This window comes from Vidua chalybeata, chromosome 10 (assembly GCF_026979565.1).
Source record: "Vidua chalybeata isolate OUT-0048 chromosome 10, bVidCha1 merged haplotype, whole genome shotgun sequence".
In the NCBI taxonomy this organism is placed as follows: domain Eukaryota; kingdom Metazoa; phylum Chordata; class Aves; order Passeriformes; family Viduidae; genus Vidua; species Vidua chalybeata.
Window position 1 is genome coordinate 16,149,949 of NC_071539.1, and position 18,264 is coordinate 16,168,212.

At 41.7% G+C, this 18,264-nt stretch overlaps 1 protein-coding gene across 1 annotated transcript in view; it reads left to right on the plus strand.

Moving 5' to 3' along the window:
* COL4A4 (collagen type IV alpha 4 chain) overlaps positions 1-14,343 on the plus strand; it is a 61,762-nt gene extending 47,419 nt beyond the window's left edge. The window contains exons 37-47 of the mRNA XM_053951998.1: positions 1,382-1,453; positions 2,230-2,358; positions 4,145-4,252; positions 4,752-4,907; positions 5,562-5,660; positions 5,967-5,975; positions 6,533-6,664; positions 8,730-8,846; positions 9,561-9,749; positions 11,543-11,829; positions 12,439-14,343. Of these exons, the coding sequence (XP_053807973.1) occupies positions 1,382-1,453; positions 2,230-2,358; positions 4,145-4,252; positions 4,752-4,907; positions 5,562-5,660; positions 5,967-5,975; positions 6,533-6,664; positions 8,730-8,846; positions 9,561-9,749; positions 11,543-11,829; positions 12,439-12,702 (1,562 nt within the window). The 3' untranslated portion in view covers positions 12,703-14,343. The remainder of the gene's footprint in view (positions 1-1,381; positions 1,454-2,229; positions 2,359-4,144; positions 4,253-4,751; positions 4,908-5,561; positions 5,661-5,966; positions 5,976-6,532; positions 6,665-8,729; positions 8,847-9,560; positions 9,750-11,542; positions 11,830-12,438) is intronic.
* Positions 14,344-18,264: the final 3,921 nt, after the last annotated feature.

Here is an 18,264-nt window from a genome sequence, read left to right on the forward strand (position 1 = left end):
TGTTGTTCCTACAGCAATTTGTCCTTGCCAAATTTATAAACCAGTTTATAAACTTTAAAAAATATATCCATTCTTATGTGCTTAAATAGAGCAATAAATTTCCCAAGATGCCTGCTCTGGATACGTGGCAGATTGGTGAGCTGCAGGACATGCTGGGATCGAGCACAGGCACCCAACAGAGAACCTACATCTTCTGTCCCGGGAAGGAGCCAGAGGAAAGGAGACACACACACAGATAATTCAGACTTGTGGGAAAAACCCACTGCAAGTGGACTGGGAATCCTGCAGGGCAGGGAGAGGAATTGATAGGGAAGGAAGGGAGGCAGAGATGAGCAGCAGAAGTGGATCAGAGACAGGAACAGGCACTGACAGTATCATTCAGCTCCTTGATCAGTTTTGCCAGACCTGTTGCTATCACCAGGTGACAGACTGCTGTCTGCACTGAGGAAGTATTTGTTCTCACACTTGATAGTTTATCTATACAACCTAGGAACTAAAAAGCACTGATGACATGGAGATATTTTTTACCCTTGACTGCAAACATCGAACACAATCTTAGATTAGTTCAACTTTCTTAAAAAATGGATTAAAAAGTGCCATCTATTGTTTTATTTATTGTGTTTTAGCAATTTTCAAAAAACACAAGTTATAAAGCAAAAGTTCTGTCTGACTACCACAAACACTCAGCCAGTGCTAGTAGTGAACATCACTAGTGACAGAGCTGCTCTGTATACTACCATGTGTCACCAGAGGTTTCAATTATAGATTTGTTGTCTTCAAAGATTTTGTGCTGTTCAGTTCAAAGAACTTTTGTAATAGAGTGATGCAAAAAAGCATCACTCAGTTTTCTGTGTGAAATCTGCAGGACTAGAGAAAAGAAGCCAGGTGGAAAGCCTCTTTTTGCTGCAGCTGGGTTAAATTGCACTTCTATTTTGAACAGAAGCTGTAAAGAATTTCGAGCTTTACAGCTATCTTAGGTAGTGTCTGCATCCCCATCAGTGGCCATGAAGTGGTAGCACACTGAACTTTGGAGTGGCAACCACATGTAGCAGTAGCAGTCCAGGCAGAGACACAAGGTTCTCTACAGATTAGCCCATAAGCTGCTAGCTACAGGATGGAAGGACCTAAAGGATTGAAAGTTGTGCTTTCTGATTGCTTTGATGTGAAACTGCATTAGGACTGCAATTTTAAAACTTTTTACATTTGCCTTTCCAAAAAGGCTGCACTGCAATGTGATCTCATCTGCAGTTGCCACCAATCAAATTCAGCAAATACCCCATCTTGATCCAGTATGTGTTGTCAGATAAAAAAAAGGCTTGATTTTTAATTTTGACTGTAAAGGATTGTTGGTTGTCAATCATACCTGTGTAACACCTCTCAGGTCTTCCTGGACTGCCTGGACTGGATGGCTTGGATGGACTAAAAGGTCAAAAGGGTTCTGCAGGAACTCCAGGTAAAGATGAGAAATAACTGGAACAGAAAATCTTCTACATGACTGAATGTGCAAGGAAAGGTGCATGTTATTTTGATGCTTGCCTTGCCCAGAAGATATCATTAAGGCTTAGACTAAACTTTCAAACAGAATCTAAAGTATGCTTAATGGCACACCTGCAGTTCTTTGTGGGGAAAACTTTCAAACTTCCATTACTCACATAATTTTGTTGGAATGTTTCAAGGCCATTTATAAAATTAAAAAGTTCAGTGCAGAGGCTTCAAAGGAAACCCAAGTCTCTTTTTTTTAAAAAAATACGCAATAGATAAAACTAACAAATTAAAAGGAGACTTGTGAAATCCCAGCTCCATTTAAAGTCCATGGGAGTTGTGCCTCAAACTTAGGAGGAACGTGAATTTCACTCAGGCTGATGTATTCACAACTTTCAAAAGGTGCTTTTGAATAATTTGTTAAAAAACAATGCTTATAATCTATCTAAAGATTACAAATATATGCTGATAGAAAATTAACTTTAGAACCATGCAATCAATTTACATTTCAAGTTACAGACAATAATGACACCCTGAAGAAGAGCATTCAAACAAAAAGATTACTTTCTTTGAAAGTGATGAATTAGGGCCAGATTCAACAAAACTATCCAGCTTCCAAGAGAGAACCAGAAAAACAGCACTAGGCAACCCTTGCAAGGAGGAACATCTGCAACTGGTATTTCTGTTCTGCACATCTGTATTTGTACTCGCTGTAAGCTTTATGTACATAATTGTTTCCTTATAAAGGTCAGAGTGAGACAGGGCCCCCAGGATACTCAGGAGAAATTGGACCAAAAGGAGACAGAGGTGAACCTGGATGGCCTGGTATTTCTATTCCGGGTGCCCCTGGAGAAAGGGGATTCCCAGGATTTCCAGGTAAAAAAAGGTTTTCTGCAAAGTGCTGCTCTGCAGTGTTGAAATTCAGCTCAAATTAATTTCTTTTTCTAAAGGCTCCTCCTCTGGTTAATATGAACATTACTCAGAAGATTCTTTCCCTAAAACCACTTCTATTGTAATATGCTGATGTTTCCTGGGTACAGATACAGAGACTCCAGAATTTCTGATTTATGTTATAGGAAAGAATGAAAATAGAAAATTATAGACTTGGATATACTCAGGGAACTGCTAGGTAGGGTTGCCATTTGGGAAGAAAGTCCTGAAGAAAAAGAGTGCAGAAGATCTGGCAGTCCCAGAACTACAGTAAATCTATCAACTGTTCTGATGTAACTGCAAGATAGGACTGCTTCACAAGATTGCAGTGGTTATTTTAGAGCTTGATGATACAGGAACTGCACAGAAATGGGAAAAAGCAAGTGTTTGAGGAAGGGCCACTGAGAAAGTGAAGAAACTGGAGAGAGGGGGAGAGGGGGAATTGCTTTGGCTTCAGAAGAGAAGGCCCAGGGGGAATTTATTAATGTGTGTAAGTACCTAATGGGAAGGACTTGGAAAGAGTTCCTTCATAGTGATATCCAGTAAGAGGACAAGAGGGAATGGGCACAAATTGACAAACAGGACATTCTACTTAAATATAAGGAAAAGTTTTATTTTCCCTGTGAAGGGAATTGAACATGGGAACAAGTTGCCTGCAGAAGCCTGGAGAAGTTATGAAGTATCTGTCACTGGAGATACTCAAACCCCAGCTGGACAGAGCCTAAGGCAACCTGCTCTAGCTGATCCTGCTTTGAGGGCAGGGTTAGTCTAGGAAGTCTCCAGAGGCCCACTCAAGCCTCAGCAATTCTGTGATTAGAAGTGACATCAACTTTACGCTGCCAGACCTTGCCACAGTCACATAACACATGGAAGAAAAATAGCAGGAGGGGAAATCTGGTGAAGTGAATTATTCTAAGATGAAGACACAATAATTTTTCTTAGTTTGGTTACTAGTTTGTGAACTGGGGGAGTCAACAGAATGGCACTGTTGAGGAAAAAGGAGAAGGCTTAATTCTGAGATGTATTAACACTGTTTGACAAAGGATAGGCAAGGTCTCCAATAGTTGTGACCAGCTTTGACAAATTAGAGAAAACTCACCAGAAAGTAAGTGGAAGGATGGGGTCAAAAGCAAGACTGAAGAAACTAGATTTGTTTTTTTTGTAGAAAAGAGAAGGCAACAGAATGCAACCCACATGTTAACAAGCTGCAACTGTTCAAAAGTGTTGTGCAGAGAACTCTGCCTGTCACAAGTAATGTTTTATTGTGGAAAAATCCAGATTAAAGATTAGTAAAAAAAATGGATTTAAGGCTAGTAAATTCATCTTGCTCAGTGAGGTTTTTAGGAATCAGCGTAACTCTCTTTTGCTAGGAACAATCTGTGAATACTTATCCTGCCCCAGGCAGAATCGTTTCATAGTCCCCATTCACCTTACATTGTTACCATTTCACCCCTTGCTGGAATTCAGGAAAATATGGCTATCCGTGGCAATGTGCCAACATGTGATGATGTATTCTTCAGGCTACATAGATTTTATGGTAAGAATTAAAAATTTAAAAAGGTAATTAATATTTTCACTTTGACAAGATGGCCTCATTAGCCTGGGGACTGGTATGTTTTTTATACAAGTGTGTCCATACATTACCTCCATGTCAGCATTCTTTTACTTACTAACTTCTGTCTGTAATCTAAAAAAAAAACCCTCTGATTTTTTTTTAAATGTGATCCCTTAGGTAGAAGAGGACCTGTTGGACCCACTGGACCTATGGGAAGATCTCCTGATAGTGCCTCCCCTGGTCCTCCAGGTGATCAAGGATTACCTGGTTTAGATGGCATCAGAGGTAATAAAATTAAAAATACCAACTTTTATCATGTAAAAAAACCTTGTGACTACTAGGAATAACAGGGTTACTGTCTGTGAAACAGTGTATAGAAGTGCATAGGGAAAACTCATCACTATCTCAGTGAATACACAGAGAAGTGAACACTAGGTAGATAACCAACCAAGGACAAAATGCAGATCTCCAGATTAAGCAACACAGTAATAAAGCTGTAAGATATAAATATAGAGAAACAGTGTTTCAATGAATGTACCAGTTACTTGCTGCCAGTTACTTGCAAAGAAGTTAAATAACTTTGGGAACTATTCCTGTTATTGTCTTCCTTGGACAAAGGCTAATACTAGTATTTCCAGAAATATGCAAGGGCTGTCCTACATCCTAGAGAAAATGAAAACCAAAACCACTCTAGAGTAAAATAAAAAAACCCACCAACAGAACATGGCCATTTTTAGATGTTTGTACTTTGTGCATACATTAAGAATAAAGTTCTTTTCCATAGGTGATCCTGGGAATCCTGGTCCTCCTGGAGAGACTATCTTTGTGCGAGGAGATCCAGGTGACAGTGGCATTCAAGGGGCACCAGGTAACCCTGGGCCACGAGGACAACAGGGAGCCAGAGGCCCTCCAGGGAGCCAAGGAAGAGAAGGCCCAAAGGGTATGGTCAGAGATGATTTTAAGTTCTGTGTGCACTAATTCCCAGCCCCTGTGACTCAGCCTTCTGCCCAGGGAGTGGCCACTGGAGATGGAGCTGGGCAGAAGGGGTGGAGGCTGGACATTCCACAGCTCTTCCTGGTTACCTACAGACACCATGGGGTTGGGTAGAAGGTGAGAGTAGAGAAAGATTCACATGCACTGCTTCATAACAGCTTGTTGGACAACACCTCTGCCACTCTGAGAATAAGGCAGTAAAACATCTGAGTTTGCCAGATAAGCAAACCATGACCCCCTCTTCAGGGGTCTTGAGAAACTATGGAAAATGCAGATATGTTTGAACTAACAGACTCTCACATCTGCCCATATCAATAGCTTGGAGCTTTCAAAAAATTCTTTAGTTTGAAAACAGAAATCTACACTACTACGTCTTAGTTAGATACTCTGCTTCTTTCACACACTGTAGATAAATCCTACCTACACCAATCACTTCCAATCTCTACAAAAAGAAAAGTCATAAATTATAAGTCAGATCCAGACCAGAGAAAGAAGAAATGTCTATTTCTTTCTGTGGCACAACAGAGTTGAGAATTCCCAAGCATTTTTTGTTACTCAAGCATCCAGACTGCATTTTATTTTTGTTTGGTTTTATTTCCAGGTCCCATGGGGGTCCATGGCCCACAGGGTCCACCTGGTGCTTTAGGACAACCAGGAGACCAAGGTTTTCCAGGAAGACCTGGTCCTAGAGGTCCCACAGGTACTTATGAATCTGTTGCTTGCTGTCATTCAACTGTAACTGTGATCCTTCTACTCATAAATAATCATACTAATGTTACCTTGCATGCAAATAATTTAAACAATCTCAGAAAAAAGAGCCCTGCCGTTGCCACCTTAAATGATTTCTCATTTCATTAAAAATTATTGAACTATTTGTTTCTAATGTTGCTTCATGTAAGTGATTTCAGTTCTCATTCCATTCTTTAATCTAATTTACATGCCCGAAACTTGCTTCCACCTGCACCTCAATGACCACAATCTGCTTTCCATTTTTCAAATCCTTCAGGTTTCATAGGTAAGTTCATGACTTTTGATTATTGTTCTTTTCATGGGAGCTCCCTTATATATAGAAACATTCAGCTGTTATTAGAAGGTATCCTAGGTGTGGTTTCTAGGAATGGTAGGTACTGCTAGCAGGACATAGTTCTAATACATATTTCACAGAAGCAGCACCAATGTCATGAGCACTCCAGCACGTCAATGTCTTTCTGGTAGTGAGAAGCCCAAAACTGAATACAGGATTCAAGGTGCAGCCTCACCACTGCTGACACAGGTGAACAGTCACTGCCCTGGTCCTGCTGGCCACAGGCCAGGATGCCATTGGCCTTCTTGCCCACCTGAGCAAAGATCACAGACTAGCTAACGTACACTTGCTAACACTGGCTTGCCACACTGTTAATACTGTGCTAAAAGACTAAGAGGAAAATTAAGAAGAGTAGGACTCAATAATTTGAGATTTTAAAATACTTAAAGTATACTCTTGAAAACCCAAATCAGCTAACATTTATGTTGACTTTTTGCATGGGAGCTATTAGCCAGTCTTGCAATTCACTTTCTCATGACACATTCCAGGTGACCCTGGTGAACCAGGAAAAGTAGACGATTCATGCCCTACAATCCCAGGGCCTCCTGGGGAAGCAGGGCAGAGAGGAGAGGATGGTTCTGCAGGATTACCAGGGCCAATAGGCCACCCTGGACCCCAAGGTAAGCTCATGCTTGGAAAGCTTGGATGTTCTTCTCAGCCATTTAGACAACAAGCTGAAAAGGGTCACAGTGTCAGAGATACTTCTCTGTGATTTACCCTCTCCTCCTTAAACACTTACTAACAGTCTCCAGAAACAAGCTGGTTAATGCTGAGGATGATGGATAAATGTAGCTGAACCAGGCTGTTTGAGCCTGCCTGCACTACATTCCCATTTCCTAGGCCAGGCAGGGCAAAAGCATAAGACACTGTTGAGAAAAAAGTTCTTTAAGTATATTTTTCCTTTTTCCCCACCAAGATATAAAGCAATGCCTCAAACCATCCTTGTGGTTTAGACCTATTTGGAGGATGTTTAAAATGTACATGCTTTAAAATCTAGCTATAATGAATCCCAAATCTCTGCTAACCAAAGTCCTAAAAGGACACTGAAGTCAGAGAAGTGGCTACAATAGAGGTCTTTATTTGTTAGACCATGAAAAAGTTACAACCAAAGAAAACTGACCAAAGAGATCTTAAAAGGAAGTGATGAAAGACTGAAATGTTCTTTTGAGAGATGAAAAGAAAACAAGGGTGATGCTGGTACTGGTGATCCCAAAAGAGAGGCCACCTTCATAGAAACACAGCATAGGCTGTATTGCAGAGTGTCTTCAGTTTAGATGGTGGAATCCCTTATGTGGTTTTAGGTATTTCCTACTTGGGAAACCAAAGTTTGTTGTGTTGGCTGTTCTGGGTCCAGAGAAAAAAAACCATTATTTTCTCCCGGGAGATTCCCTGCAGCAGTCATTCCCATCATGAAAGGAAACAATGCAGTTTTCAGTTAACTCTCTAGTTTTAGCTATCTTAGTTGATTTGCCAGCTAAAAGGGGTTTCTGAGGTTACACAGCTGTGTTTCCTTTATATACATCATTAAGGGTTTCTGTAAAACCAGGTGATACAGTGATACACATATTTACACTGGTTTTATGAAAGAAATAAATAGTAATGCTTTTTCCTTCATTAAGATAGGAGAATCCAATTTTTTTCCTGGCTTGGAAGGCAAACTGTAGGTTTTACTGGCAAAAGCAATGGATTTTATTAAAACCCCTCAATGTCTTAAGCTTTGGAAGAGTAACTCTGCAACCGACATAGAAAAGCTGCTGTGGTGGTTTTTTTTTTTTTTTTTTTTTTTTTTTTTTTGTTGTTGTTTTTTTTTTTTTTTTTTTTTTTTTTGTTTTGTTTTTTTTTTTTTTTGACTGGTTCAGACTTTCTTAGTAAAAAGTAATAAGGGGAAGTTTGAATGCCGTGAGACAACCTTGAAATACTCAGTTTGCAGGTTAAGTAGCAAAGTCTGCAAGGAATGAAACTACAGAAACACCCTAATATGAAAACTGGTTTTTATCAAAAGGGGAAAACCACTTCTAAGTGCAACAATACCTGATAAGTGTTACTTTGTTCAATTCAGATTATGTTTTAAGTAGCCAGTGAACAGGCCCATCATTATCTGCACACTACATGAGGTGTATCTTTTACTGTCACTGCCACACCTTCCCCCCTAATGTATAAAGTACACAGACATGTGAGAAATACAAAAAGGTGAGGCCATCAGGAGCCTAAAAATGTCCCGTTCTGCAGTCCCTCCCTGTTCTCTAAGTACTCCAATACATCCATTACTTCAACGGGAGTTCACTGTGTGTTTTAAGACGTTGCTGAATGGGGCTCTCAGAGATGACAGCTTGGCTTGCCTCAGGAGGAGTTACAGCTCATTCCATGGTACAGATCTTGAAGGCAGTTCTGCACGAGACTTGCATGATAATGTTTGTTGGGGAGTGCTTTGACTTCGACTGTAAATCACACAAGATCTCTGGAGAGGATAGAAAGCCTTATCAGGAGCTGCTGTTCCTAAGTCATGCCTCTGAGCTACTGCTGTGGTCACAGGGTGAATAAGGGGTGAAGGGAATTCCCAGCAGAAGCAGTTCTGCACTTCCCTGTCCTGGTGTCCATTTTGCTGACTGGCCCTTTGTCTTTGGATAGTGCAGAACCTTAAATGCAGCCCTATGAAGGAAAAGCACATACTTTGTATTTATCTAGGCATAAAAGGTGAAGAAGGATCATATGGCCTGCCAGGTCAAGATGGGTTACCTGGGGCACCTGGACCACCAGGTGACCAAGGGAGCCGAGGAGAGCAAGGATATGCTGGGCCACCAGGTAAGAATGGAGCATGACTTCACGGGGGAGAGGCGTGAGATGATGCACAGACTCATTTCTCTCTGCTCCCCCAATTCCCACATGGATACATCCATCTCTACCCTGAGATTCCATGACACCTCTTGCCCCTTCTCAGTTCAAGCATTGACAGTGACATTTGTGAATGACGTCATAACAAGACCCGTTGGAAGAAAATTTATCTCAGCATCCATTATTAAGCAGAAAGGCAATTAAGCACCCATGCTCAGACAGAATATATCAATAGGCATGCACCTCTGAGCCAGGGCTAATGGGGCAACTGTCTGGCAGTAATTAAAGTTGTATTTTACCTGTGACTGCTCTCTAATAAATTAAGGGTTTACATATTTGAGCAAGGGGCATCGACTGTTACTGCAAAGATTCAAATTCAGTCCAAACATTCTATTCATCCTAGTAAGTCTGGGAAATCATTGCCCACTTCAGCTCATTTCCTAACCCATACAGCACAAGACAGAGGCACAATAGAAAAGCCAAGTGCCAAGCATTCAGTGGCAATCTAGTTAATTTCTCTCCCAGAAGAAGGATTGCAGAAGTCTGCTTGTATCTTTATTGCTTATGGCAGCCTTGAAGTTGTATTATATTCAGTTGGGAACTTCTTATTGAACATTTAACACACAGCTGGTGTGAACTTTTACTGTCTCTTATACAAGTAAATTTATTTTACCTTTCTCCTAGGTCCACCTGGCCAGACTGGTGTCCCAGGACAACCAGGCCCCCAAATTAGATCTGCAAGTGGATTCTTGCTTGTCCTTCACAGTCAGTCAGACAGAGAACCACTCTGCCCACAGGGGATGCCAAAGTTATGGACTGGCTATAGTCTGCTGTACCTGGAAGGACAAGAGAAAGCCCATAATCAAGATCTTGGTATGTATTGTACCTAATTGCTCTCCAGCTAAGGGACAATATGGTGTTGTCTATACGAGGAAAGACAAGTCACAGGGAGCAAGCTATAGAACTGTCAGTTACTTATTTTCTATGCTAATTTACACTGATGATAATGAACTTGGATATGCTGCCCTATTGTCACCCATGTAAAATGGCTTTCTGCTGCTCTGCAATTGAACACAAAAGTATTCCTAAGTAATTTTGACATGAAGTTGGAGAGATGAGGGGTTTATTTCACTTATCCCAGCTCATTTTAGGCTGTCTTTGAAGTCACTGGAGAGATTTTCCTAGGTTAGAAATCTTATTTGGCCACTCTGAAATAATTCCCTGGAGGATCTGCTCCTTTTTTACTGTAGACACAGCTTGGGAAAGAGCTGGTTAAGTTGGGTAAGTACAGTTGGGCAATATAAGTAAGCTTTACAAGTAAATTATGCATCACGTGTACCGCAGAATCCTGTGCTTTTCAGAGTCAGAAGGTAATATTTTTGGAAAAGCCAAAGCCAAATTCCTTCCAGAGACAGCTCCTTTTGGTGCCTTGGGTCACTTCTTCCCTGTCTTATATAATTCTGACTAAATTTAGATGTCTAAATAAGCTGCCTGACTTGCAGCCTGAGGAACTGATTGGTGGCAATTTGCACAGAAAAAGTTTCCTAAATTCTTGTTGACTTGTTATACAAGAGTCAGAGAAGTCTCTGAGGAGGAAAGATCACAGACCTAATAAGCTGAACAAAAAAGAAGTGTTTAAAAGAGCAATAAAAAGAGCTATTTTTAGAATAGAAGTGATGTTTTAGAATGTTTTCACTATTGTGTGTTTGGCATTTCCCAGGAGAGCCAGTTGCTAACAGAATGCCTCATAACAGCAGTGAAAATAAGATTGAAAGGAAACTGAGTCCTTGTCTCCTGTGTGATTTAGCAGTCATTTTTCCTACTCAGGCTGCTCCAGATCCTTCATTAGTACTGGAATGGGATATTATCAGTGATAAACAAAACTGACTTCTGTATAGAAATGTCACATGTTTTTAATGAAAGTGTTTGGGTTTAGGGGCATTACAGAAATAACACTTCACACACCAAGTTCAAGGCAGAACTTGGTGCAGTGATTACTGCTAACTCAACAGGCCATCATGAAACTGTTCTAAATTCAGTTCTGGAAGAACTTCACCACAGAAGTATGCACTGGTCACTTCTTGGTTCCCACTGATGTCTGCCTGATGAGAATTTTGCAGGATTGGCTCTGCAAAATCTGTCAATCCTTTTACTTCACTTTGAATGGAATGGAAGTCTGTGAAACCTTTCTGGAAGGCAGTAGGATAGCTGCTGAGATTGCAGCTTAATGGACTGCTAGCAACGGCTTGTCATACTTCACAGAAATGTTTCTGTTTATCAGTATTGTCATTTGGTTTCTCACTGCTCCTAATGAGTTTGTAAATAGCTGATCTCCTTTTAAACCAGCCACCACCTCTTGCCTAATTTATTTTTCAGTGTTGGCACAGCTAAGAAATTTGTTATCATAACTGTTTCTCATGGTGACAAACTACCATCATGTTTAAATATCAGATTGACACAATTAAATATTACTGGTCAAAGGAAGATACTGGTAATAGGTCTCTGTTTTTCATGTAGACGTTTTGGTAAAGGGCTTGGGAGGTTTAACATCTGTGCATTACCTAAGTCCTGCTAAAATACATAGTTTTGTAGCAACATTGGCCAGAATACAATCTTCAGCTTACCTAGGAAGTGAAATAATTGGCATCACTCGCTGTTATTTCCAGGTCTGGCAGGATCCTGCCTGCCTGTGTTTAGTACCATGCCATTTGCCTACTGCAACATCAACCAGGTGTGTTACTATGCCAGCCGCAATGACAAGTCCTACTGGCTGTCCAGCGCCGCCCCGCTGCCCACGGCGCCGCTGGCCGAGGAGGAGATCCAGCCCTACATCAGCAGGTGTGCCGTGTGCGAGGCCCCTGCACAGGCAGTGGCACTGCACAGCCAGGACCAGTCCATTCCTCCCTGCCCTCCCAACTGGAGGAGCCTCTGGATAGGATACTCGTTTCTGATGGTAAGAAAGTGGGTGCATGATTAGATAGATATGTTTCTTTCATCCAGCTTTTGTATTCTAAAGGTTCAAGGATTTTTAGCTCTGAAAAATAAATTACTCAATGTGTAGCAAACATTAAAGAGGAAAATTCACAAGAAACAAGACAAAGGTTAGTTCCAAATTGTAGAACCTGGCTGTAGCTACATATACTGTACTCAGAGACTTAAGATACACATTTCTTAAAATTACAAAGGTTTTGCCTCCTTGTCTATAATAAACAACAGGACTTTCACCTACAAAGACACAGTTTTAAGAATTAGAGCTCCAGGTGTTTTTAATGCCATCCTCAAGTTACGTTTGCAGCAGTTTGGATAACAGCATCACTCTGAATCAAACCAGACTAGTCCTTCCTTCAGTTTGATAAATACCTGAAAGTTAAGTGAGCCAGCTCTGGACTTTGAGATTAATTTATTACAGAGCAAATTAAGATTTTCTCCAGCAAAAGAATCTTACCCCAATATAAGATTACAAAAAATGACACAGTTAAAAGCAAGTAGGCAAAAAGACAGATGAACATCATTTACCTATTTTTCATGCACAGTTACCAAGTTGTCTCTTTGTTCTTTCCAGCACACTGGCTCTGGTGACCAGGGTGGTGGACAGTCCCTTATGTCACCCGGAAGCTGCCTGGAAGACTTCAGATCAGCACCATTCATCGAGTGCCAGGGCCAGCGGGGAACGTGTCAGTTCTTTGCTAATGAATACAGTTTCTGGCTGACCACTGTGATGCCTGAGCTGCAATTTGCATCAGCCCCCTTGTCAGGGACTCTTAAAGAAGGACAAGAGCAGAGGAAAAAAATCAGTAGATGCCAGGTATGCCTGAAGCATGGCTAAGAAGAAAACCAAAGCAGGCAGCTACAGAGAGAGGCCTGTGGGAGGATGAGCAACGTGCCAAAGGTTTAAACAGCAGCTCGTGTTTGAATCTGTGTCAAAGTGTGCAGCAGTGTTCTTTGTTGGAATGGAAAAATGAGACAAAGATGAGGGATCTGCTCAGCATCATCCACCCATGTACACACATCCACAGGCAGTAAAATCTCATGTAAAATAATTAATTAAGAAAAGACAAAACTCTGTCCTATTGGAGTCCACTGCTGTAAAGTACAGGGAACAAGGTGAGCTTGGAGGATTGAGTCAAGCTGGGAAGACCAAGGACATCATACTTGTTGTGCAAGAGAATGGATTTCCTGTTAGAAATGGCATTTACAGCAGGAAGAATATGTGCATTTACATGGCATATTATAAATATTTATCCATACCAATAGAAATGTGCAAACATATAAATGTCAAAGCCCTGTAGCTGAATTTCCCAAGCTAAAGAAACTTTGCACTTGCTGTTTCCGAGGGAAAGGAAAAATGTAATTGTTAAAAAATAATCTAATAATAAAAACAATGAAGATCAAAGTCTTTTACCACTGCAGTACTGAACCAGACTCTGAAAGAATTGTTAATTGGGCTTTCATAAGCAACAAAAAGCTGCAAATCCATTTAACAGCAGATTATGTAAGAGAATAAAATTAGCTAAGATAACAAATCCTTAAAAACCTCTATTTATATTTACAATTAATTTCTAACAGCAGTTACATTAAATTATCAAACTCTAATCCAAGTTTCCAAAGAAACAAAGCAATTTCTAATATTAATTGAAAAGAAACAGTGACTTGGTGATAAAATGGGTGAACTTATTTGAGTGATGAATATGAGAAGTGTTAGGACAATAAATTGTGTTCATTTTTTGCTTCTTTGTTTGTAAATACACCACAAAAAAAAAAAAAAAAAGAACCATTACCATTAAGATCCTTATGGAATGACAGCTCTGAAGATCCTTTTTATTTTTCAAAGCACTGATTGTAAAAATGTTCATATCCTAAAGCACTAATCACCTTTTGAAAAAATGAAAACATGTTTGTACCTTCTTCATTCATCTGTAAAACCAGAACTGTTCTGTATCATGGGGAAACATCTGAAAACACAGATTGCAAGTGGAGAATCCATCATGTGCAGAAGGGCCACAAATGCTCCTTTTATCACTCAAATAAGCTACATTTACTAGAAAGGAATCAAATGCTTTTTCCAGCAATTTTCATTTCAATTTGTGTTCACTGAGGTGCCCCCAGCAAAAGGATTTTCAAGGCAACTGAATCCTCATCCAAGGGTCCTAATTCAAAGCAAACTCCCTCTGAAGCCATCACGAGTACAACAGGCTGATCAGCCAATTTAAAAGCTGGATACACAAACTCAAAGAGCAGGAAAAACAGACATTCCAGGCTCAGCCAGAGGAAAATAAAACAGTCAGAGGATAAGTCCAGTCAAGTGTAAATACATCTGACTGTGCAACTTCCTCCTGACACAACCAACCAAACCTCTGCAATGTGCTGTGCTTACACGGTGGTCAACTGACTCTGCCCTTTCACCTGGGCAAGGGTCAGGAGCCCTCCTGGGGCATGTGCCATTCTCACCTGTGCCAGGGAACATTTCCCTCTGGTCCTGTGCCTGCTGGGACACGGCACACCTCGGGTCACTCCCAGGTGATCCTGACTGCACCTGGCAGATCTGACACTGCAGCAGGGGCCAATCCCTGCCACTGGCCTGTATGCAGGAATTCCATCCCCTCCTGATTCAGGCAGCATCTTACAAGCAGGGGAGAGCAGCTCTCCAGTCTGACATAAACCCCAAAGTCTCGGCCCTGTGAGGTGCTGAGCAGCTCAGGAGCTTCCTGTGGGAAGAAAGCAGGGGAGAGGAGCACCAGTGCTTAGGCCACCTGTTCCCCAAGGTGTGCAAGCTGTGTTTGCAAAACGGCCTCAGCTAAAGCCCCACGGGCTGGGAGCTGCAGCTCACAGTCACAGGAACAAACAGCCAGCGGCTCAGGTGAGGGGCCCATTTCCTGAGTGGATTTAGCTGATTCCATACTGAGGTCTCGTTGATGAGCCTCACCTGACAGTGCTCACCAGCCCCTCTGTCACTCATCTGCAGCCTCTTTTCGGGTGAGAAACTCTGGAGAGGGGCTGTGGCTTTCCTGGAAAGCAAAGTGGGGCTTTTGGTATAAACTGCACTGAGGTAAACAATAATCAAAACCTTATGCACTGTGTTACTGCAAACTGGGTCATAGGGACAAGGTGAAAACAAAGGAATAAAAAGGGGTTTTGGAATTGCATCTGTGTTCACTTAACTTGAACAAGTGCACCAAAAAATCTTTAAAACATCAGCCAAAAGCCTCACCAATAATTTAAATAGGCTATTTCACAGCATTTTACCACATTGCTCTTTTGTTTGCTTTAAAAACATCCCACAATGTTTTGTTTGCTTTAAAAAAAATATTTGTGTATCATTTTCGATGCAGAGTTTTTGCAAATGTGCCAGTTCCATTTCACTATGGTCTGTAAGAACATATATAGGAAATGTAATTTAAGCTACTACTGATCGGAAATATCTGACCTAAGTGTGTAAATTCCTGTTCCATGCTCAGCTAACTCCATAACGCATTTATCAGAAATATTGTACTAATTCAAAATTAAATTGCAGATAAATTGCTTAATATTACACAGCAAGTAAAACGGATCAACATATAAAGCAGCAGATGCTTTAAATCTGCAATCATTTATCCAGTGACTAAAAGCAGAAAAATAATTGGTAAATTATTCATAGGGAACCTATTTATGAAACTAAGTGTGAAAAGGCATAGCTGAAACTGTTAAGAGTAAAAACACCCCTAAAAGCAATGGCCTTGTGCTGGCCCTTGAAGTCCAAATTACCTTTATTATAGCATTCCAGAGTTTGGGTCTTGTGCAGGCCCAGTCAAGAAGTGAATTTTATCCTCAGCAGCAGGCAGGATATTAAGAGCAACACAGAAAATGATGCTGGCTGCATTTGGAAATCACTGAAATTGGAGCCATTTGGGGTGAACTGCCCTGAAATTAAACTCAGAACCAGTGATTTCCAATGACATTTGCTTGCCCATCACCCTGGCAAACCATGGCCAGGACACAGGGAAGGTCCTGGTTCTAACTCAAGGCAAATCCTCAGGGCAGGTGACAGATTCTTGTCCCTCACATCCCTGTGCATCAGGATTTCTAGAGGATAACAAGTGGAAGGAAACCACTGCATGGCCTGAAACCTGATCTGCTCACAAGAAATGTGGCCATTTTTGCTTCATTTGATGTTTTTCATTGCAAGGAAGGAGATGCACAAGCCAATACTGAAAACATCTCTTGAATGTCATCTTTTGGTGTATACAGTGTGTCAAAAGGGAGAGACTAAAACAAACCTTAAAACAAGTATCACTCATTTTATCATACTGGTGCTATGGTGTAAAAATGGTATTTTAGAGTACTTCAAATTTACCTGTGTATAACAGAGCTTCTGGATTTGGAGTCCATAATCCACATGCATAGAACAGGTATCAGAATGAGAGAACAGCAAAGATGCTTCAGCTCCAGACAGAGGTGGTGCCTGGGGGGGGGCTGTGAGCTGACACAGCCTCCTACAGAAGCAGTGCAGGGGCCATGGCCAGGCCTTGCTGCCCCAGGTCCCTGCTTGTCATGTGCTGCGAGCTGGCCCTGGCTGGCAGCCACACACCTGCCCAGCTGCTTCACCCCCCAGCAGGACAGGAAAGAAAACAGGAGGACAAAGAGCAAGAGAACTCCTTGGCTGGCATATAGATGGGGAAATCACTTACCAAGTACTGTTGGGGGCTAAACAGACTCAGGGAATTCAATTTATTATTTTGGGGAAAAAGTTGACAAACCTTAACATACCTTTCCTCCAAGCTTCCCAGGGTCAGCTCACTTCAGGCCCTGCTCTGCTCCCTTGTTACCACAGCAAGTGCCAGCCAGACCCTTCAGTAAGGCAGGGGGCAGCCAGAAGCTTCTTGGGCCAGGTGTTTTTCCAGGTACAAAGTGGCTTCTCTGTGCTGCACCTTTCTTCTCACTCTCTTCCTGTGCTCTGACATTGTTCCTCCATATGCTGCAGCCCTTTTGTGGCAGCACCTGCACTGGCATGGGTCATTCCCAGAACTACATTATTATGTGCAACAAGTTTAAGCAAAACTGGTCCAGGGATTCTTCCAGGGTAAACTCTTAACCAAAGAAACCTCTTTCCTAGTTTGGCTGGTTCATGGGCACCAGAGGAAAACAAAAGTAGTATGAAAACAGTCAAACTCCAGAATTCCTACAATCCATACAGTTTTTGCCTGTATTTAAGGCAAATTAAGCAAACCTTTTATCCATTAACCCAGGCAGCTCACTTGTTTGAAAAGGATCCCATTAAAGCTTTAAAGCACGCTCTGGAGCAGACTGAATGTGCTCTGCACCACAGCTGCTCTGGGCACACAGGGCCAGCCTGCAGGGACTGTGCCAGCCCTCCAGCACAGTGTGTGGGGCCACACCTGCAGCCCTCAGCAATGCTCTGACCTGTACCTTCATCCAGGTTCAGGACACAAACCACAGCCATCTGGGAGTTTGTGTCTGTTATTCCACATGGCCACCTCACACTGATGTCCCAGACTGACTCCCAGCCCTTCCAGGCCGTACAAGCAATCCTTAAGTAACTTGTAACTCCACTCAGTGGCTATCCACAGACAGTGCTGCACAGATGAAGACTTCTGTTCTAAGGCTTGACTTGCATTAGAACTGAGCAAGACAGAAAACAACAATCCAAGGCCATGGGGAGGAGCTGTAATGGGGAACAATTGTTTGCAAGAAAAAGGATCTCTTCAAAGCCAGCTGTGAGAAACAGCAGTCAGGCAAGGACAGAGCCCATGAGTCTTCAAAACAATAAAAAAATTCAGTCAGCTCTGGTAAGAACTTTCCAACAGGTGAAGCAATTGCTTCATCAAACTGGGGATCTATTTCATGACTGGATCTGATTTCAGAAATCAGCATTTTAAACTGACCAAACAACAAAAACAGCTGCTGAAATTCTGCCCACCTGAACCATCTGGAAAACCAGCCAGGTGGAGAAAAAAATCCCCAACAGCACTCCAACAGATGCTGCTCCATATTCATACTTAACAGCTTTCCCCTCTCCTAGTCACTTCATCCAGATGTTCCAGAAGGTACTGGAAGTTCAATTAGAGGTGACATTTTATAAGTGCAAAGTGAAAACAACTCCATATTTATCATTCTGGAGTGAACCTGTCCAACAAAGACAGTTCCTCCATGTAAGGCAGCTCACAGCACACCTTACCATGTAAGGTAGCTCACCTTGTGCTTGACCACACGCTGCCCTACTGCTTCACAGAAGAAGACAGGCTTGAGCTTCGTGGGATTTGAAATTCCACAGATTTAAATGTTTTCCACAGATTCACTGAATTAGAAATGCAGAACAAGTGAGACAAATCCCAACCAAGTCCTGAGGGAAGACCCGCAGTAAGGTACCACCCTACAGACTCTGTTGTGTCCG